Consider the following 18,598-nt stretch of genomic DNA (forward strand, 5'->3'; position numbering starts at 1 on the left):
TTTTGGCCTCCCTGGTTCTGCGCCCTTGTCCCGACTGCTACTACATAGGACTTTTCTGACGCTTTTGTCTCTGGGCTTCGACATGCTTCCTCGCGTCCTCCACTGCTGCCTCTGATCACCCTGACTTCCTATCCGGGGGGGGGGGGCCTCCACTGCTCCCAACTTTGTCTCATCTGCATCACGCCTCAGCATGACCCAGGGCACAGGTAAAAAGCAGAGCTCTATCAGCATGTTTGCCAAGACATCACCTCGGCCTACTGATGATACTCACGACCAGGGAACATCCTCAGTGGCTCTTCCTAACCCATCGGAACCGCAGTCAATGATGGACTTCATGCGAGAGGGTTTCAACGCCCTATATTTCAAACTTGATGACATAAATGGCACCATTTCTTCAATAAAGGCCCACATTGAAAAGACTGATGGTCAGGTGGCAGAGGTTGAGACGAGAGTAAGCTCAGTTGAGGATGATTTGGGCTCTCTTAGGGCAGAGGTCTCCTCCCTATCCAGACAAGTTTCTGAGATCTCTAAGAAGAACGAGGACCTAGAATCGCGCTCTCGGCGTAATAACCTCTGCATTATCGGGGTCCCGGAGGATGGCATTGCTGAACCCATGGAGGACCTTGTGGAGCGCACCCTTCTCTCGCTTCTTGATTCTCCCAAACTTTCATCGCAATTCGCCATTGAGAGAGCCCACCGCTCCCTTTCTGCAAAGCCTAAACCTGGAGCACCTCCACGCCCCATTATTGCAAGGGTCCTCAACTTCCGTGACCGCGATGCCCTCCTCAGGGCTGCAAGAGCCAAGAGTACTTTGCTACTGGGATCTTCTAGGATTCATCTGTATCCCGACTTCTCAGTCTCTGTCCAGCAGGAGCGCAAGACCTTCCTTGCGGTCAAGAGGAGACTCTGCAAGCTGGGCGTCAAATACTCGATGCTATACCCTGCCAAACTGCGGATCGAACACTCCAATTGCACCTTTTTCTTCACAATTCCTGAGGAGGCATCTAAATTCATTGATGAACATTTCCCAGGGTGATGGTGCCCCATATCTCCCTATTCCTGCTATGGCCATAACAATTTATTGTCCACTTGCTGGGTCCTGTAACCGCTCGACCCTTGTCATGGGGTAGCCTTCTCCAATATCCGTTTATCCTACACTCCACCTATCTAAGGCCATCGTCTAACTCCCTAATGTGAAATGTTTTATTGTTTGTGGGTTTGCCAAAATGTTTTACTATGTTACCACCTAACGATCCTAAATCTGGCCCCCACCTCGTAGCATCATCCTCTTTGGCACACGGTCCCCCAGGCGAAGATGTCACAGTTTTTGGGTTTGGTGTTAGTATGCAGGGTTATCATTCCTCTGGTTGGGGGAGGGATGTGTGTGGGGGGTGGGTTGAATAGTGGGGTGTTTATCTTGACCCCCCGGTGGGGGCTTTGACCCCGTTTGGTTTAAATACACAGAAAAGATGCTTGGCTGTCCTGGTCAGTTTTGGGCACAAGTGTTCACTGTACTTCTTACTGCTGGTACCCCTTTTTTCCCTATACTGCTTTGGTGCGCCAGCTATCACTTCTTCTTATTGCTTCATTCTGCGGCCACTCCCATATATTCTAATGGTGGATAAGGGGCTTACTTTTCTGAGCTGGAATGTTAGAGGTCTGGGCCACCGGAAGAAGATGAGACTGATTCAATTATATGCTGAACGCCATGGTACCAAGGTCCTCTTTCTCCAGGAGACACATTCCAGAGCTCAGGGCTGTTCTGAATTTGCTAAGTCATGGGGTGCCCAGAGATTTTACACTGACTATTCCACTCAGAATAGAGGCGTCATGACTTTAATACATAAAAGCATTAAGTTTAATTTATCCTCCTCACACATAGACCCTTTGGGTAGATTTGTTATGCTGCATTGGTGCCTTAATAATAATGAGGTTGTACTTCTGAATGTTTATGGTCCTAATTTTGATGATCCCGAATTTTATGCTCATCTTATTACCCTTTTGTCTGGATACCCCCTAATTCCCATTCTATGGGGTTGCCATTTCAACACGATATTAGACACCGATTGGGACCGGTCTGTCTCTAGACCACATCAACTCTCTAGAGCTGCTAAAACCATCCTGGATTCCATCCCTTTCCTGGAACTCACTGACGCATGGAGAAGAATGAACCCCCTTGTCAGGTCCTACTCAATCTATTCCACGATTCCCACTCCAGAATTGACAGGTGGCTCATTTCAGATTCTCTGGTTGGACATATCACCCAAACTCAAATTCTCCCTAGGACCCACTCTGATCATTCGCCAGTTTCTATCTCTATGTCCTGGAATTCATTGCACTTTACAGCCCGTTCCTGGCAACTTAAACCCCAAGCCCTATTAGATACTGCTTTTCAGACCGAAATTGAAGAAGCCATCACAGATTTTTTTCACGTTGAATTCCTGGTCCGTCCCCACTCATGCCATAGTATGGGAGTCCTTTAAAGCCTATATTAGGGGTGTGGCCATTTCCAAGGAATTTCTCTGTACGAATCTACCCTCTCTTCCCTGGAATCTCAATACTCCCACCAGCACTCTCCAACTATTCTGGCTAGAATTGACACAATTGACGTTCTCGCCTTTAGTTTTCGCCATAGCCATGGAACCCCTAGCTGATAAGATAACACAGGCGCATTCCCATCGTGGCCTCCGCCTTCTTGACACCTCAGACGTTATTTCCCTATATGCTGACGACTCCCTATTGTTTATTCAGTCACCTGACGAAAATCTAGCCCCGATTCTGGAAGATGTAGTACTCTTTGGTGAACTCTCCGGGCTCAAGGTCAATTGCTCTAAATAAACGCTATTCCCATTAACCGAGGCTACCTCTCCTCCTTCTGACCTCAGGGGGTTTACCTGGACTCAATCTGAGTTCACGTATCTTGGAGTGAAGGTACATCGTACACACTCTGGGGTATACAATGGCAATTATCTTGAGTACCTCACAATTCTCCAAAGTAAGTGTAAGGGCTGGGCTACTCTTCCCCTGTCTCTCGCTGGTAGAGTCAGTGTCCTGAAGCTGGTGGTACTACCCCAACTTCTTTACCGTTTCGTAAACCTTCCCCTGTGGCCGGGCAGTGACTTTTTTCGCACATTGATGGGTATACTGAATAGTTTCCTATGGCATTCAGGCGCGGTTCAATTAAAGTACGGCATTCCATCTACTCCCTTGGAAGTAGGGGGCTTTGGTGCCCCCGATTTCGAAAGATATTGGTTGGTTGCACAAGCCCAATTTGCCTAATAATGGTTCATTACCACCAACCCCCATCCCATGTCTGACTAGAGTTACGCTCGGTTGGTGTCCGGGATATGCGTCCCCTAACGCTCTCCCCCTCTAGCCACGTTAGGGGGTCTCTTGGCCCAGTTGCTATCACACTCTATGCGTCATCCAGACTTTGGACTCTTGCTAATACTACTCTCCCTTCCATGGCTCCTTACCTCTACGGAATTATCTTCCTGGTGTCCCTCATGTTGCCCCTCAGGTGGCACGCATCTCAATGGAGGCTGGTTTTGAATGTCTTCGCAATGTCTTTGATCAAAATCACCTCACTGAATGGAGTGATCTCCCCCTACCTTACAACGTAACGCATCAACCTGGCTTCAATACTCGGCTCTCTGCCGTACAATCAAAAATCGGTACCCTACCTTTCCTGTCATACCTCCTGACAGTCATATCCTTACTGAAATTATGGACCCTACGTATATCAAAGGGAAGATATCAAGACTATACTCCATGGTCCAATCAGCGGCTCCCGCCTCATTCAAAACCTTGAAACTATCCTGGGCCAAAGATTTGGAAACGGAAATGTCTGATCACCGTTGGAAACAGATGTGTTCCCTCACCCGTGATGTTTCCTTCAACTCCAGATTTAAGCTGATTCAATTTAAAATATTCCACCGTTAACACTATACTCCACTACGCTTGCACTGTATGTTTCCTGACCACCCTTCCCACGGTCCCAGATGTAAAGCAGTCGATGCCACTTATGTACACATGATTTGGTCCTGCCCTTCCCTCGTTCAGTTCTGGTCCAGCGTCTGTCACACTACCTCAATGATTCTAGACCATCAATTTACCCCCGCTCCAATTAAGTGCCTCTTTCATGACTTCCCTGGTTTGCATCGGGACTCCCGGAAACTTGCTGGCCTGTGCATGGTGTTGGCCATGCGCTGCATTCTCCTCTGTTGGCTCAGGCCACAACCACCCTCCCATGCCCAATGGCTTTCCGCCCTCACTTGGGCGTCTGATACTGAGGAGATCTGGTCGTCCCAGCTCCCACCTTCTATCAGGCCCAGAGATGTTTGGCTTACGTTTCGCATGTATATGGCGTCTCTCACAGCTGGTTCCAATGCGTCCTCTCCCCCTGACTCTCCTCCACCTGCCGATCCCTCCTGAAGGCCCCCTTCTGGCTGTGTGAATAGTAACGACTCATTGCTTTTATCGCAGCTATTTTCTGATTTAGCTTTTTGTCGCTAATTTACTGTTTGTGAATGTACCAAGTATATTGGCTACAACGGATTATCATGTGTATCTTGCTGTCCCATCACTATGTACTGTCAAGCATAACAAAATAAATGGTTAAAAAAAAATGATACAAAACAAATTAAGATGAAACCATTATTAAACACATATTTACACTATACATTTAAATCAACAAATAATTTCATTTCTTACAGCAATTCATTTACAATTTACATCAACTTAAATTAAGATTACTTCCCCGATAGTGGAATGTTATAATTAGGCTACCTTGATTACTTCGGAAACAGGGATTCTAAGTATTGCGCTATTGCAACTCGGACAGCTAATTTCGTATTCATGAATATACAATACCAGATTTCATCTGGCTGCATATAAGGAACAAGTTACTTACCTGTAACTGTTGTTCTCCAGCATGGGTCTGGCATGGATTCACATGCTCATGAATATTCCCCGTCGTCAGGCTGGGAATCCTCGGTAAAGAAAAATCAGTATCAGTTTCGTTTCTGATCTGTCTTTCCTAGTAGTAACCAATCACTGATCTCTGCGTCATACTGACCATAGCCAATGACTGCCCTCTACCTAAGCCCCGCCTCTGGCAGCCATCTTCAGATTTGGTAGCACGTGAAGTGGCAGTATTACCAAGTGAAGAGCCGCAGAGGGGTAGGGTAGGCGGGAGGGTTCGCATGTGAATCCATGCCAGACCCATGCTGGAGAACAACAGTTACAGGTAAGTAACTTGTTCCTTCTCCAGCATGGGGTCTGGCATGGATTCACATGCTCATGAATATAAGAATAAACGGCAAAAAATACACACATGCACAACCACGGGGGTGGCAAAAGGCTCAACATTAAGTAATACAAAAACTCAACATTAAGCATCTCTTACCTCCTCACCAGGCTCACCTTAAGCGAACAGGTTGCGCAGCACTGCTTGGCCGACCCTGGACTCCTCCCTGGAATCCCGATCGACGCAGTAGAATCTCGTGAAGGTGTGCGTCGACCTCCACGTAGCAGCCCTGCAGATGTCCAGCAGGGGCACACCAGATAAGAACGCCGTAGTAGCAGCGATCGCTCTGGTCGAATGGGCTCTCGGACGGCCTAGCAGTGGTCGGTTAGCCAACCGGTGACAGTGCATGATGCAGCCGGAGAGCCATCTGGAAATAGAAGACTTCGAGAGAGCCTTCCCTTGATTCACAGGTCCAAAGTTCACGAATAGCTGTGATGTCCTCCGAAAACTCTTTGTGCGGTCCACGTAGAACTTCAGCGCTCTAGCCACATCCAGCGAGTGCAAAGTCCTCTCGGCCGGCGACGAAGGAGACGGGAAGAAAACAGGTAACACCAGGGGCTCGTTAAGATGGAAGTCCGACGGCACCTTGGGCATAAAGCAGGGGTGCGTCCTAAGCACCACCCTCGAGGCATGGAAAGTCAAGTATGGTGCTTTGCAGGGTAGGGCCTGGATCTCTCCTACTCGCCATGCGGAGGTAATGGCCACCAGGAATGCAGTCTTCCACGACACAAACTTCCTCAGCACCACGTTAAGTTCCCACGCCGGGGCCGGGGCCTTCACCGGCGGGAACGACCGGAACAGTCCTTTCATAAACTCTTTTACCAGTCGATGGGACCACAATCAGAATCCAAAGAAATGTTTGCCATATTCAAGGAACTAGCTACCCCAGCCCCCAGCACCCAAGACATTGTTAAAGATGAATCCTGGTGCTCAAGTATTCAAACAGCTATAGACCTCCTGCAGGGCAAAATTCAATCCCACCATAATTCCTTGACCAGTACTGAACCGCCCATCTCACCCATTATAATCACCCATGCCCAGGACAAGACACTCTTCTCCTTCAGAGAGGTCTCAGAAACCGAAGTCTTGGCCCTACTCAAACACATAAAACCCCCCAACTGCAAGGGTGATATCTGCCCTGCCAATATCATTAAAGAGTGCGCGGATACCCTAGCACCACCCCTGACAGCATTCATAAATGCCTCCTTTGCATCTGGCATTGTCCCACCATGCCTCAAAGAGGTCTGGGTATGCCCTCTCCTGAAATAAACATCTCTAGCCCCTCCTCCCCCAACAACTACCGGCCCATCAACACAGTACCATTTCTGCTAAAAATTCTCAACAAAGCTGCATACACCCAAATCCAGCATTTCCTTGAAACCAACGGCATCTTAGGAAAGAGGCAACCAGGTTTCCGCCCTGGCCACGGAACCGAATCTGCATTACCAGACTTTAAAAAAAACAATTAGCTGAAATCATGCACGAAGGCAAACCAGCACTTCTTCTCCGTCTTGATTTGCAGCGTTTGACCTTGTGGACCATAAGACCCTCTGCAGACATCTCACGACTTCAGCTCAATTCACTCCCGGAGCCACTACCTGGATCACATCCTTCCTTGAAGGGAGAGCCATGAGGGTTTTCTCCGTTCAGTCCTGTGCGGCACCCACCACCATTCATTGTGGAGTCCCACAGGGTTCCTGTACCTCACCCACCTTGTACAATATATTTACCAAACTGCTCTTTGACAAACTGGACGCTCTCGGCATAGCATACTAGCATACACAAACTATGTTGATGATACTCAGGTCCTCCTCCCACTCTCTGGCTCATACGAAAATGATGCCAAAACACTGCACAATACCAATGCCACCATCCACGCCTGAGAAGGACCAAAAGTGGGTCTCATGCCTGAGTATACCCTTATCAAATATGTTCACACATTTGTTAACTCAGGCCGATCTATTGATCTGCAATATTTTTTATGGTTCTTTTATTATTTTTCCATTTTAAGTTTGCCCTCCCGAGGGGGTTTATTTGTTTTAAAACTGCTTCATAGATGAAAAAACATACATTTTTATTCCGTTTCTCTATCGACAGGATTTACTAATCCCTCCATGCCACTCTAGAAAGTCACATATACACGCTTCCTCACCACATGGACATAGCTCTCAACCATTTGTGCTGCAAAGGCGGGTGAAATCACCCGATTTTGTTTTTGGCGGGTGAGACGCCCATTGGAATGAATGGGCGTGCAGGAGGCTTGGCGGGTGATTCAGCTTTTTACAAGACGGGTGACACCCGCCAAAAGCGTGTCAGTTGAGAGCTATGCATGGATTGACATAATTGGGGAATCATAGTAACATGTTCTCCTTATCTACCTGAATTTGTAGATGATACTTATGAAATTTACTTACAACTTTGTATATGTCTGTTACCCCCCCCCCCCCCGACCCCACTTCTTCCATCTGCATGTGGGGTCTCCTGTTTCAATCTAAACTAAAGTAACTAATCTTGCAATAGACACACTAAAAAAGTGTCTGCTTAGGCCTGATGAAAGTGGTCACACTTTGGCAAATACCAATGAAACTGGTAGGCTTTTTTCTTTCCCAAACCTACCAGACGAGTGACTGAACTTTGGAAACTCGGTGGAAGTTTTGGAGCATGATCATCCTGAACAGGAGGACAACCTCATTTTGAACTAAGTCTCCAATAAAGTATGAGGAAGACTGGTTCTGGAAATACAGGAGAGCCAAATTAAATATCATGGCTTTACCCAACAGCGAATCCTGAGAAATAGAAACACAGGACACGTTTTTGATTCCAAAGAAGAAAAACCCAAAAGGGATCTTTTGTTGGCCAGTAACACAAAAGAAGAAAATCTTTTTTTAAATCCTGAGGATAGAGGAACTGAATAAAAATGTATGTTTTTTAATGTATGAAGCAGTTTTAAAACAAATAAACACCCTCGGGACGGCAAACTTAAAATGGAAAAATAATAAAAGAACCATAACAAATATTGCAGATTAATAGATCGGCCTGAGTTTCCAAATGTGTGAACACAGCCAATGGGCTCTGCCATAACAGCGACAAAACCGAAATCCTCCTAGTCGGCCCCAAGGAAACCCTTAATAAGCTTAATAAACAAAACAACTCCTTCACCATAGACAACACACAAATTACTGTCTCACCCTCAGTAAAGACTCTGTGGGTGTACCTTGATTCCACACTCTCCATGAAACGCCAAGTTAGCGCCATTGCCTCCTCGGCCTCATTCACAACGAAATGATCAATGAAGTCAAACCATACCTATCTACTCAGAACTGTCTCTCAATAGCCAGAGCCACCATAGGTTCAAAACTTGGCTACTGCAATGTTGTCCTTGCTGGCACCTCTGCCAAAAATCTCAACAGACTGCAAATTATTCAAAATAATGCGCTCTGAGCGCCCTGAACATTGACAAGAGGGAGCATATCTCCTATGCTAGGTGTGCTGTACACTGGCTCTCCACCATAGAACTTATCATATTCAAGACCCTAGTCATAACCCACAAATGCCTGTCCCTCACAGCCCCCTTGTATCTCTTAGAGAACGTAGTCAGAGCCAGTTCCTCCAGATCTAAACGATCACACTATTCCAACCAATTTAACAACCCCACCATCAAACGGGCCAACGGGGGCGGCACCAGCTTCCCAGTCATAGCTCCAAAACAATGGAATGCCCTCCCAAATACCCTAAGGAATGAGATTACGCACCTGTCCTTCCGCAAAGCCCTCAAAACGAGGCTCTTCAACTGGTTTACACTACACCCTTAGGCTTTCCCCTTTGATAACTGTGTTCTTGAAGGTATTAGTTGTATCCGGTTCTCCTGTAACCCTTGAACCGTAGAGCCCCTATCCTCTGTAACTTTGCACGTTTAACCGTTACCTGTCTGGTATTAGGTTCAATGTAACCACGAACCACGGACAGGCTGTTTTTCCTTCTGTCTCCTGTAACTAAGTAATCCTTGCTTGTAACAGCGCCACGATGTCCGAAGGCTGCTTTGTGCGCTTTATAAATGTAAAAAATAAAAATAAATACCCATTTACATGTTGAACTGAGCTTTTTGCTCTGATCACAGTTCTCCATCCCGGTCCTCGGCAACTGCCATAGGAATAGAGAAGGGACTCAGTCCCTTTACCATTTACTGTGGCAGCAGCCATCTTGTTTTTATTTTTTTCACTGAAAATTGGGTTTGCACAATACGGGCTGGGCCAGTCTCCCCTGAAGAGGAAAAAAAAACGATTTGTACTTAGACGGATCCCCGGGACGCGAACAGCTATCACCCCTTGTCTGCAGGTTGGGGGGAAAGATCGGGGGCTGGGGGCATACCAAGTGCAGTAACGCCCCATATCCTTTGCTCGGGCCTTCATAGGCTTGGGCTGGCGGGCCAATACCGGCGCTGGTACACCCCTCGACGCATGGATGATTGCTATATGATTAAAATGATTATTCGATACAGAAGGCCCTGCACAGCCTGTGCATTATTTGCCAGTCAGTTACATTTTGGAACTGCAGGTGAAGTAGGAACCTGCAAGGAGCTGGGGATATCTGACAGTTAATAGATCATTTGACCAGGTGCTGACAGAATGTTCTAAAGACCTCAGAACATACTGCAGTGCAATAGTCTGGTATTGAACGCATGTTTCCTTATTATTGAACCTTACATTTGGCTCAGGCCAATAAGGGTAGGGGGCAGGAGGTGTGACCTCTAAATGTCAGTGCTGACCACTGTGGCGGAATATTGGGTCACATGATAAAACAAGGATTAGCATTTACACAAGTGCTACACAAAGAGGGTCGTTACAGGCTGGGTGGTAACGTTAAAAACAAAGGTATTTCCCAAATGATACCATTTTAACCCCCTCCCAATTCTGCGTTTTGCAGGGAAATACCTTTAGTGGTGGCATTCCATGGGAATAGTGCTGCAAATATTATGAATTGAATTGTCAAAACGGAAATCTGGCAATTATTTAAAAAAATTGTAAATTGGCGACCAAACGTATTTTAAACATGTTTCACTGCACAGAAGGTTAATAATGCATGCGTTTCCCTTCAATACAGTGAAAAAGGTGTTTACATTGGCCCATGTGTATCGGAAGAAAAGCTGGCATCTCTAAAGTCCCCTCTTACCACCACCAAGCATAAATGTTTCAGAATGTACCTTTGTGTGCCACAACTGTACATTATCCCGTTCCACTACCAATATTGTAGTGTAAATCAATCAAACGTATTTTAAAACATAAGTTGTATTTTTCAAACTACCACTATGTTAGTAACACATTGCCTTTGGAAAACTCTTGAGTTGGGAACATTTAATCAATGTGACTGGCAGAGGTGGTATTTACCTCAGCGATCTTCTTGAACAAAAAGCCACCAAACTCGTTATGACTCCCCACAGATTTGTTTTTATCGCCGAGCAACTGCTATCACATAAGTTAAGCACATTACAGCATTTAAGTTAACAATTGTACCACACACTACTTCCCATATTGAAATGGCCATCAATGCTTCACGGAGTGACCAAAACTTTGGCTGATGTATTTGTTTTCACAATCTACTGCGAAAGACACACATGAACAGAGAGCAATTGGAGGGATCGATGTGTCTCGCGCCTCCTACTCCCCACAACAACAACGCCACTACTAACGGGCACGAGGGAGAACGCCGAACTTCCCCAGGTCTGTCTGCTCTTTGAAACAGACAGCCCATGAATGGGGTGTGTCTCTCACCTTCACCTCTGAGGCTGCCTAAGCCTATTTTCTGGTCGATACCTACCAGGGACTGCTCACGCCCTCAGCCGATATTATTTAAAGTCAGTGCATAACTAGTAAGATGGTCTAATCGTTGGCCTTACAAAGATTCTGGATGTACAAAGGCAGGTTGGGACTCTTGAGTTCACCGCACTTCAAACCATAGTGATGCGATGTGATGAGAAGTCTGTACATGCATATTTATGAAGATGTCTCCTAGTAAATGAATTATAAAGTACATGCCAACCAACCATTAAAGCAGGGTGATTTCCTTCTGCGTTCCAGTATGTTGTAAGCCTACACATATTAGATCAGTCTGTAGTATTGCTAAGAAAACACATTGCTGCAGTCCCAACATTGCTAACTAGCGCCAGCCTAGTCTAGTGTAAGGTGAAAACCTAGTGGCAGGGAGTTATCACAATGGCCAAAGAGCACCAATGTTGAAGAAAAGTGACCAATGATCAGCCATTTTGAACATTCCAGACCATATTTATCAATTTGACACGGAGTGTCTTCAAAGAAATAAGTGCAGCTTCAAATGATTCGGGGGAGTCAGGGCACTTACCGTTTGCTTTTGAGTCCGTGTACGAGGGGCTCTCGTCAGAGGCGTGTACCTGAGATACACAGGCCCCCTGACTCAGGTATGAGGCGGCCGCAGGGTAATACGAGTGCATCCTGTACTGAGAGCTGACATGGCCAGGCAAGCGGCCCTCGTGATTTTTCATCTGTTTAAAAAACATGAAATAGAACCCGATTACAGAAGAAGGTACACTTTGCCCATTCCAGTTTTACTACAATGTAACAGCTTTAGAAAATGAAACCAAACTCTTTGTGCTGATTGTTATGTTATGTATAACAGGTCTGACCTGCCCGATGCAACGGCCCTGGAAAGCAGAATTGCAGGTGCTTCCGAGTGCCCATTCCCGTGGAGTCCTATGGACTAACCTTTTCCAGCGCCTGACTTCCCGATCCGCCAGGACTTGTAATATCCCAGTGGCACCAGGAAGTCAGGCGCTGGAAACAGTGTTACGGGATTGGCAGCAACCCGCTGGTGGTACCGGTGGGTTACCGCCAACCTCGTAATGAGGCCCATAGTCTGCCAACGTATAAGAGTCTTTGCTTAACCTTCATGTGTTTACATGGCCTTGCTCCTTTCTGCAGTGAAAATTGAGTAAATGCCACCTTCCAATTACATATGGTAGGCAGCATTAACAACAGATTCCTATGGTATCCGCCGTCTTTTTGCTGTTGTAAAATGCAGGCAGATTCCATGGGAATCCAACGCATTTACACCATCATGAAAAGATTGTTCTGGTGTAAATGCTTGTATGATGGAGAGGATGTGGGGGCGGATCCGAAATTCTGTCTCAAGTCATCGCCCTTTCCATCAAATTAATGAAAATGTGGAGCAGAGTAAAAAGCATGTGTAAAAAAATGTTCATGCTTTTTACGTATGATTTCTCCTGTACCCCACCATGAACATAAACCCAGTCTTTCAAATCCCTAAGACTGTTTAGAATAGTATATAAAGGGAAAAATAAAAATAATAATTCTACAGAACATTAACTCTTGCTCTTTTCACACCCGCAAGGTTGGACTACCTTTCAGAAGCAGCTTGCAAAAGTACTTTTCATCATTTAAAAATGCTGGCTACACACTGGTATATGGGCCATATTAAGAGTTTGGCCATACAGTAAAAAAGTGCATGTTTACAGTACTGCCAAATGTCGAGTGTAAAATTAAAACGGACATACCTATTATTGCATGAGGTAAATACGAGATGCAGTAATTACCAATCAAACTGGAGGAATCGGGAGTAACTGATCACTGGTATTGTCACACAGAACAATAAATATTTCCCAAAAAATACTGACAAACACATACACGAAGCTGCGCAAATATATGAAGTTATTTCCCAAACTGTTCGATTTGAATGAGTTGATCCTGATGCTATTGAAGAAATGAATGACTGATACACAGTCCTCTCATTGCGTTGCCGAGGCATAGTGAGAGATGCTTTGGAAATATATCAAAAGCAGAAAGGTGCCTGAGAAGTGTATGAGAAAATAAGTTTAGAAGTTTTGGTTTTCCACTCCTTTTTCCCACTGGGAAAGTAGGAAATATGATGAGAACCTTACAAATAAGTGCATTAGAATGCTGTCCTTCTCTGAAGATCCCGACCCATTACTCAGTTCAATTTTCATGCACTGCTTGAGAGTGTACCTGCAACTTAAAGCTATGAAAACTGTCCCTCACTTTGCAGATATCTCAGAGTGAAAGAGTCCAAAAAAATCACCTTGAAACAATTAAAACACCATTTGTTGCATAGGCACCTTACAAATATCCAATAAATAAATAAATAAATAAGCATAAGGCTGAAATGTTGGAGTCAAGTATTGCCAACATCTTGGAAAATATGTCTGGCACAAAAGAATACAGGTTCCTTTGTCATGCTGAAATTGTCTGTATGTTCACTGTAAAGTAAGGAATCTTGGTTCTTTCACTTGGTTGGTCACATCACTTCCTACTTACTTCAAACCAAAACAATGAAGGTAATCATTTGAAACGTACTGGTGAACTCGATTCAATTGATCCGACAAATGTTTGACATTACTTTCATCATAGTTGTATTGCCATGGTACATATAATTTGCAACAAAGTTTTCCCTACACTTGGAGAGTTTACCATTTTCTTTTTGAGAAGAGAACACCAGTCAGGACGAGCAATTGTGGATCTAATATATTCCCAAGATTGGCTTTAAAGCAGAGGACAGTTTTGAAATGTATAGGAAAACACACTGCATGTGTAATCCATTAGTCGATAATAAAAAATAGCTATAAGTCAAGGCAGTATGTTTCCATAAGTACCCAAACATTTCGGAAAAACAACTTGAAGGGTAAAAATAAATGGCGAATTCGACTTGGTAAAAAGAAAAAAGAAAAAAAAAAGAAAACTGAAAATGGCAGTTAAGGGGAGTGGGGTTGCGGGGGTGTCCCCCGCTCCTCTTGTTCAACATAATGGGATTTCAGGAATAGCGGGGTGTCCCCTGCTTTCCACTACATAGAAAGCAGGGGACAATAAAACCAAAAGAAAAGAAAGGGACCCTGCGGCGTACATTCGCAACCATAATTTGGAGATGGAACTGATGTCGTAGACAGAAGCCAGATGCAGGCAGCGGAAGGTAGGTAAATGCAGGTACGTTGGGGTCATTTAAAGGGGTATAGGAGTTGTGGGTAGAGGGGATAAGGGCATCCGAAATGTTCGATTTTGGAAAATTTCAGCTGTGCATAATTGCGTGGTGGTAACATTTTACAGTGACAAAAGTATCACACACAAACATTTCCAACAACATGAGTGTGGCAAATACTAGAGACTCAGTTACAAGAACAAAGTTTGTTACGCACAAAATGCTGTTTCAGTCCCCCGGACCTGTATGTTCCAAAGGCAAAGTGAATAGTTTCATGTCTGCTGTCAGACACAGTGTTACTGGCAAGTTTCCCAAAATTAAATATAAAATCAAAAGAGACAAAGCCTCCAGCACATTAATGATTACAAACCCATCATTGCTTCCGTGTGCAATGCCAAAGCGCATGTTCAATTTGTAACAGACAACCATACTGTGGTAGCAATATATGTCACTGCTTAAATTGAAAAGAGTGAGTTCAAAGACTTCTGGGATGACATTTAATTTTGAGGAAACCTTCTCAAAACGTATACGGCTTTGACACAAGTGCTACCACATGGGGAGTGTTGTGTGTGTATGAGCAATAGACTGTACATTCCATTGTTCTGCAGATCAGAAAACCTAATTTGGATTAGCCTTGGTCCAGCGTTATCTTGAAAAAGATTACTGAGATCCTTCCAAGAAATTGAATTTAGCTTTTCCCAGATCCACACAGTATGGACATCCTCAAAACTAAACTCAATGAAAGATACTATCCAAACCAAAATCCTACTTTGTAACACACGTTCACATATGAGTGAGCTTGGTAATATACTACAAAAATGTGTGGGTAGATGAAACAGTTGGTTTATATGGCATTTGGAATTACAAAGCGTGTCTAGCTGGACATTCGAAAACCAGTTTAATTAACCATGTCAAATTGTCTTACCTTTCTGCAGACAAAAAACTGTTCTATTACATGGCTCTTCAGCAGTTTTTCAAATTTTGACAAGCTAAACAAGAAGTGGCAAGAGAATGCAATACTTCCCAGGCTACTATTGAAGTAATAAAAACAAGCATACCTGAAACAAGTTTACATTTTACAAACAAACATTATCAGATAAGTTTGCCAAGTGGAACATGTAGCCACGGAATTCGGACAAGAAACTCTCGACAGGAGTGAAGTCGAAAGCACCACACTACAAGCCCACAAAAAAGGTTTGGCACTGCTTGTATCTTAATTAAAAGAGAAACAACTCAATATTTACCTTGAAGTAACTGATTAAGAGGAACAATGATTATGCCATGACACCAAAAAATAATGCACTTACAAATTAGTTATAAGGCTTGTTCTGGCGAACATTTTCGGATTCAAACAATCAATATCTTCTTACAGTAAAAAAACAGGTAGAAATCACTCAAATGGTGTTGCAACGCCAGTAGGATTGGCTGCTTACAACATGGGTTGTATCCAAACAAGTTGTAGTATAAGAAGTTGATTTTGGGCAATTGAGCCTTCCCCTCCATCAGCACTTGGTGTGCGCCTTTCACCCTTAACCTGCTATGGCACAACAGACTTTTTACTTTTCAAAAAACTGGTGCGATGTGCACCGGTTTTTAGTTCACATCAGTTGGATTTGTCGTTTGTAGACCCACACAAATTTTATTAACAATCGGTCTAACCTCTTGATTTTTTTTTGCAGTTTCAGATCTGTTGCACCAGATTTATCACCCTCAACCACTTTCAACGGACTCATAACCACTTGCAAGGTGAATGCGTGATTCAGGGCTTCCAATTTTCCAGTTGTCACAGGCTTATTTAGGGCATTAAAAAATTGTCACTTTCTCGATTTGTTTTGTTTTGATTGTTTCCGATTCTTAATTTGTTGGGTCGCTCTTGATGTTTCTTCGATAGATGGATTTGGTCTTTGTGTGTGAGCTTTGGATTTTTTCCTTTTCTTACTTTTCATGACACCTTCAGTGTCAGTTTTTGCGCAAGTTAGCTCCACAACATTCGACAGAGCAATTTTTGAAGGGTGAACTGCCTCGATATTCCATTCTTCATTATCTTTTGCACTCTCAGGCTCACCAATATCTAGTCTGCTGTCCCTCGCAGTTTGTTTATTCTCCAAAAGAACCTCCCTCGTGTGTGTCAACCTAATGAATTCTTCCAGGGTCGACTGAGAAAGGGGAGTATCATGCAGATAGAAAAGATCCGATTCCTGTGGGGTGGGTTTAGAGAAAGATTAATTTCCTCCCATCTTATAGGCCCCTTCAAACCTGAGTGGATTGAGTTCAACTTTCATTATTTGGAATTCTTGCGCGAAACCTGCAAACTGCGTTTTCAACTCTTTGCATACTGAAAGTTGTTCCCTATTTTCTGTAGCGAGAGTTTTCAAGTCCTGCAGGAGAGATGAGTTAATAAAACTACACAAACCCACCATAGATCACTTACAGGCTCCAGCCTCCCAGGTCAGTTTGAGAAGAGTACCCGCCTGAGAGTGAACTTCTGTTTTCAGGAGCTCAGAAAAATTAAGCATGGAGTTGAGCACAAAGTTTAGTGCAGTGAAAGTCGATTCAGAGGTGGTACTTTTTGGCAGGTGGTCTACTCTTGGTTGAGTCTGAATTATCTGGGAGACCGGGGCCAAAGATTTCAATGTGGTGACTGTGTTGGTTATACCTACATCGGTATCCAGTAATTGCATCGACAACCAAACCATCTAACACCAAACAATTGAATTTTTGCCATCGAAATACCATTCCATAGAATGGCCATTTTGTTGAATAAAATGTGATGGATCCATCGAAATGTAATGTTAAGATTAGCGGTTAGGGTTGGGGCTAGGGTTAGATTGAGCCTTACATTAGGGTTAGGACTAGGGTTAGCTTAAGGGTTACATTACGGTTAGGGTTGGGGCTAGGGTTAGGGTTCGATTAAGGGTTACATTAGGGTTAGATTAAGGGTTACGTTAGGGTTAGTTTAAGGGTTACATTACGGTTAGGGTTGGGGCTAGGGTTCGATTAAGGGTTACATTAGGGTTAGATTAAGGGTTACGTTAGGGTTAGATTAAGGGTTACGTTAGGGTTAGATTAAGGGTTACATTAGGGTTAGGGTTGGGGCTAGGGTTAGATTAAGGGTTACGTTATGGTTAGGGGGTTGGCGTGGGGCTTGGGGGGCTGAGGAGGGGGAACGCCCCAATATACAAAGAAAATGTAAACGTTACAAGGAGCTGGCCAGTGCCAACATTTTAGCACTGGACAGTTCCATGTAACGTTTTACCGTTACAAAAAAATGCATTGAAATGCTCTCCATTACATGTAAAAGTGCATTTCCATTGAAACAAGTCCATTTATATTTTCGATGAACTGGTTTAGATGGAAAGGCACTTTTCCATGTTAAAGATAGACTGTCGATGCTTTGGCATTAGATGCTTTGTTTTCGATGCTTTGGTGTGTCGACCCCTTTTTTCGATGCAATCAGTATAAACCCCCTCATCCAGATTATGTGGGAAACCATGGCTCCTCTCCCTAGCCAAGTATGATATTGGTTCCTCTTTCCTTACTCCCATGAAACATTTCCTAGCCATCAGAACACTTTTTTCTGCTTCACCCTCACTGATAGACCTTCTTTTGTGATATGGTCCTCTTCATTGAGGATGTTTAGAGAGTATGTCCCAAGTTATTTCTTAACACGTTCTCGAATGGGCAGGTAGTTCTAGAGTTCATTGCACACAGACTTGAGGTCCAAGATCTCATTTGATCTGCAGGTGTTATTCATTTATGTTTTCAATTAGAAATCACACTAAACCTAGAGGCATCAAGGTGCTGTTACAACTAGTTACACAATCTTGAACCATGTGGCAGTTTATTTTCAGTAAGTGAGGTTTAGGCAAAGAGCCAAGTTTTTAGGGAAAGAGGTCCCAGCTCTCATTGTTTGGCAGCAAAGTTTGGGAAGCTGGCCCCTCCGGCTTTAGCTCTGTTGTAGATAGGTTGTAGTAGTTTGTTGCTGTGAGCCGCTCTTCAGGGTCTGTTGGATGGGTCTCTGATCATTTTCTGTGATAAATAGACTGGGGCAGAGTTGGATAGGCATCTGTGCATGATGGACAGTGACTTAAAGATAATGCATTCTCTGATTGGGAGCCATTGAACACTTTTATTGGCGGCCAAGATATGTTCTCGTCTAGGGATGTTGAGGGCCGCTCGAATGGCATTGTTCTGGATTACCTGCAGTTTTGCAATGTTACGGGAGGAGATGCCTGCAAATAAGGCATTGCAATAGTCTAGTCTTGAGCCTATAATGGCTTGCGCAATTGTGAGGCAGCAATCTATGGAAAGGAA

General features: G+C 44.2%; 1 protein-coding gene across 1 annotated transcript in view; it reads right to left on the reverse strand.

Moving 5' to 3' along the window:
• Window positions 1–18,598, reverse strand: part of DMRT1 (doublesex and mab-3 related transcription factor 1) — a 1,789,254-nt gene that overhangs the window by 586,182 nt on the left and 1,184,474 nt on the right. Inside the window, exon 4 of the mRNA XM_069625749.1 lies at window positions 11,663–11,822. Coding sequence (XP_069481850.1) covers window positions 11,663–11,822 — 160 coding nt within the window. The remainder of the gene's footprint in view (window positions 1–11,662; window positions 11,823–18,598) is intronic.

This window comes from Ambystoma mexicanum, chromosome 6p (assembly GCF_040938575.1).
Source record: "Ambystoma mexicanum isolate Mex_15411 chromosome 6p, UKY_AmexF1_1, whole genome shotgun sequence".
In the NCBI taxonomy this organism is placed as follows: domain Eukaryota; kingdom Metazoa; phylum Chordata; class Amphibia; order Caudata; family Ambystomatidae; genus Ambystoma; species Ambystoma mexicanum.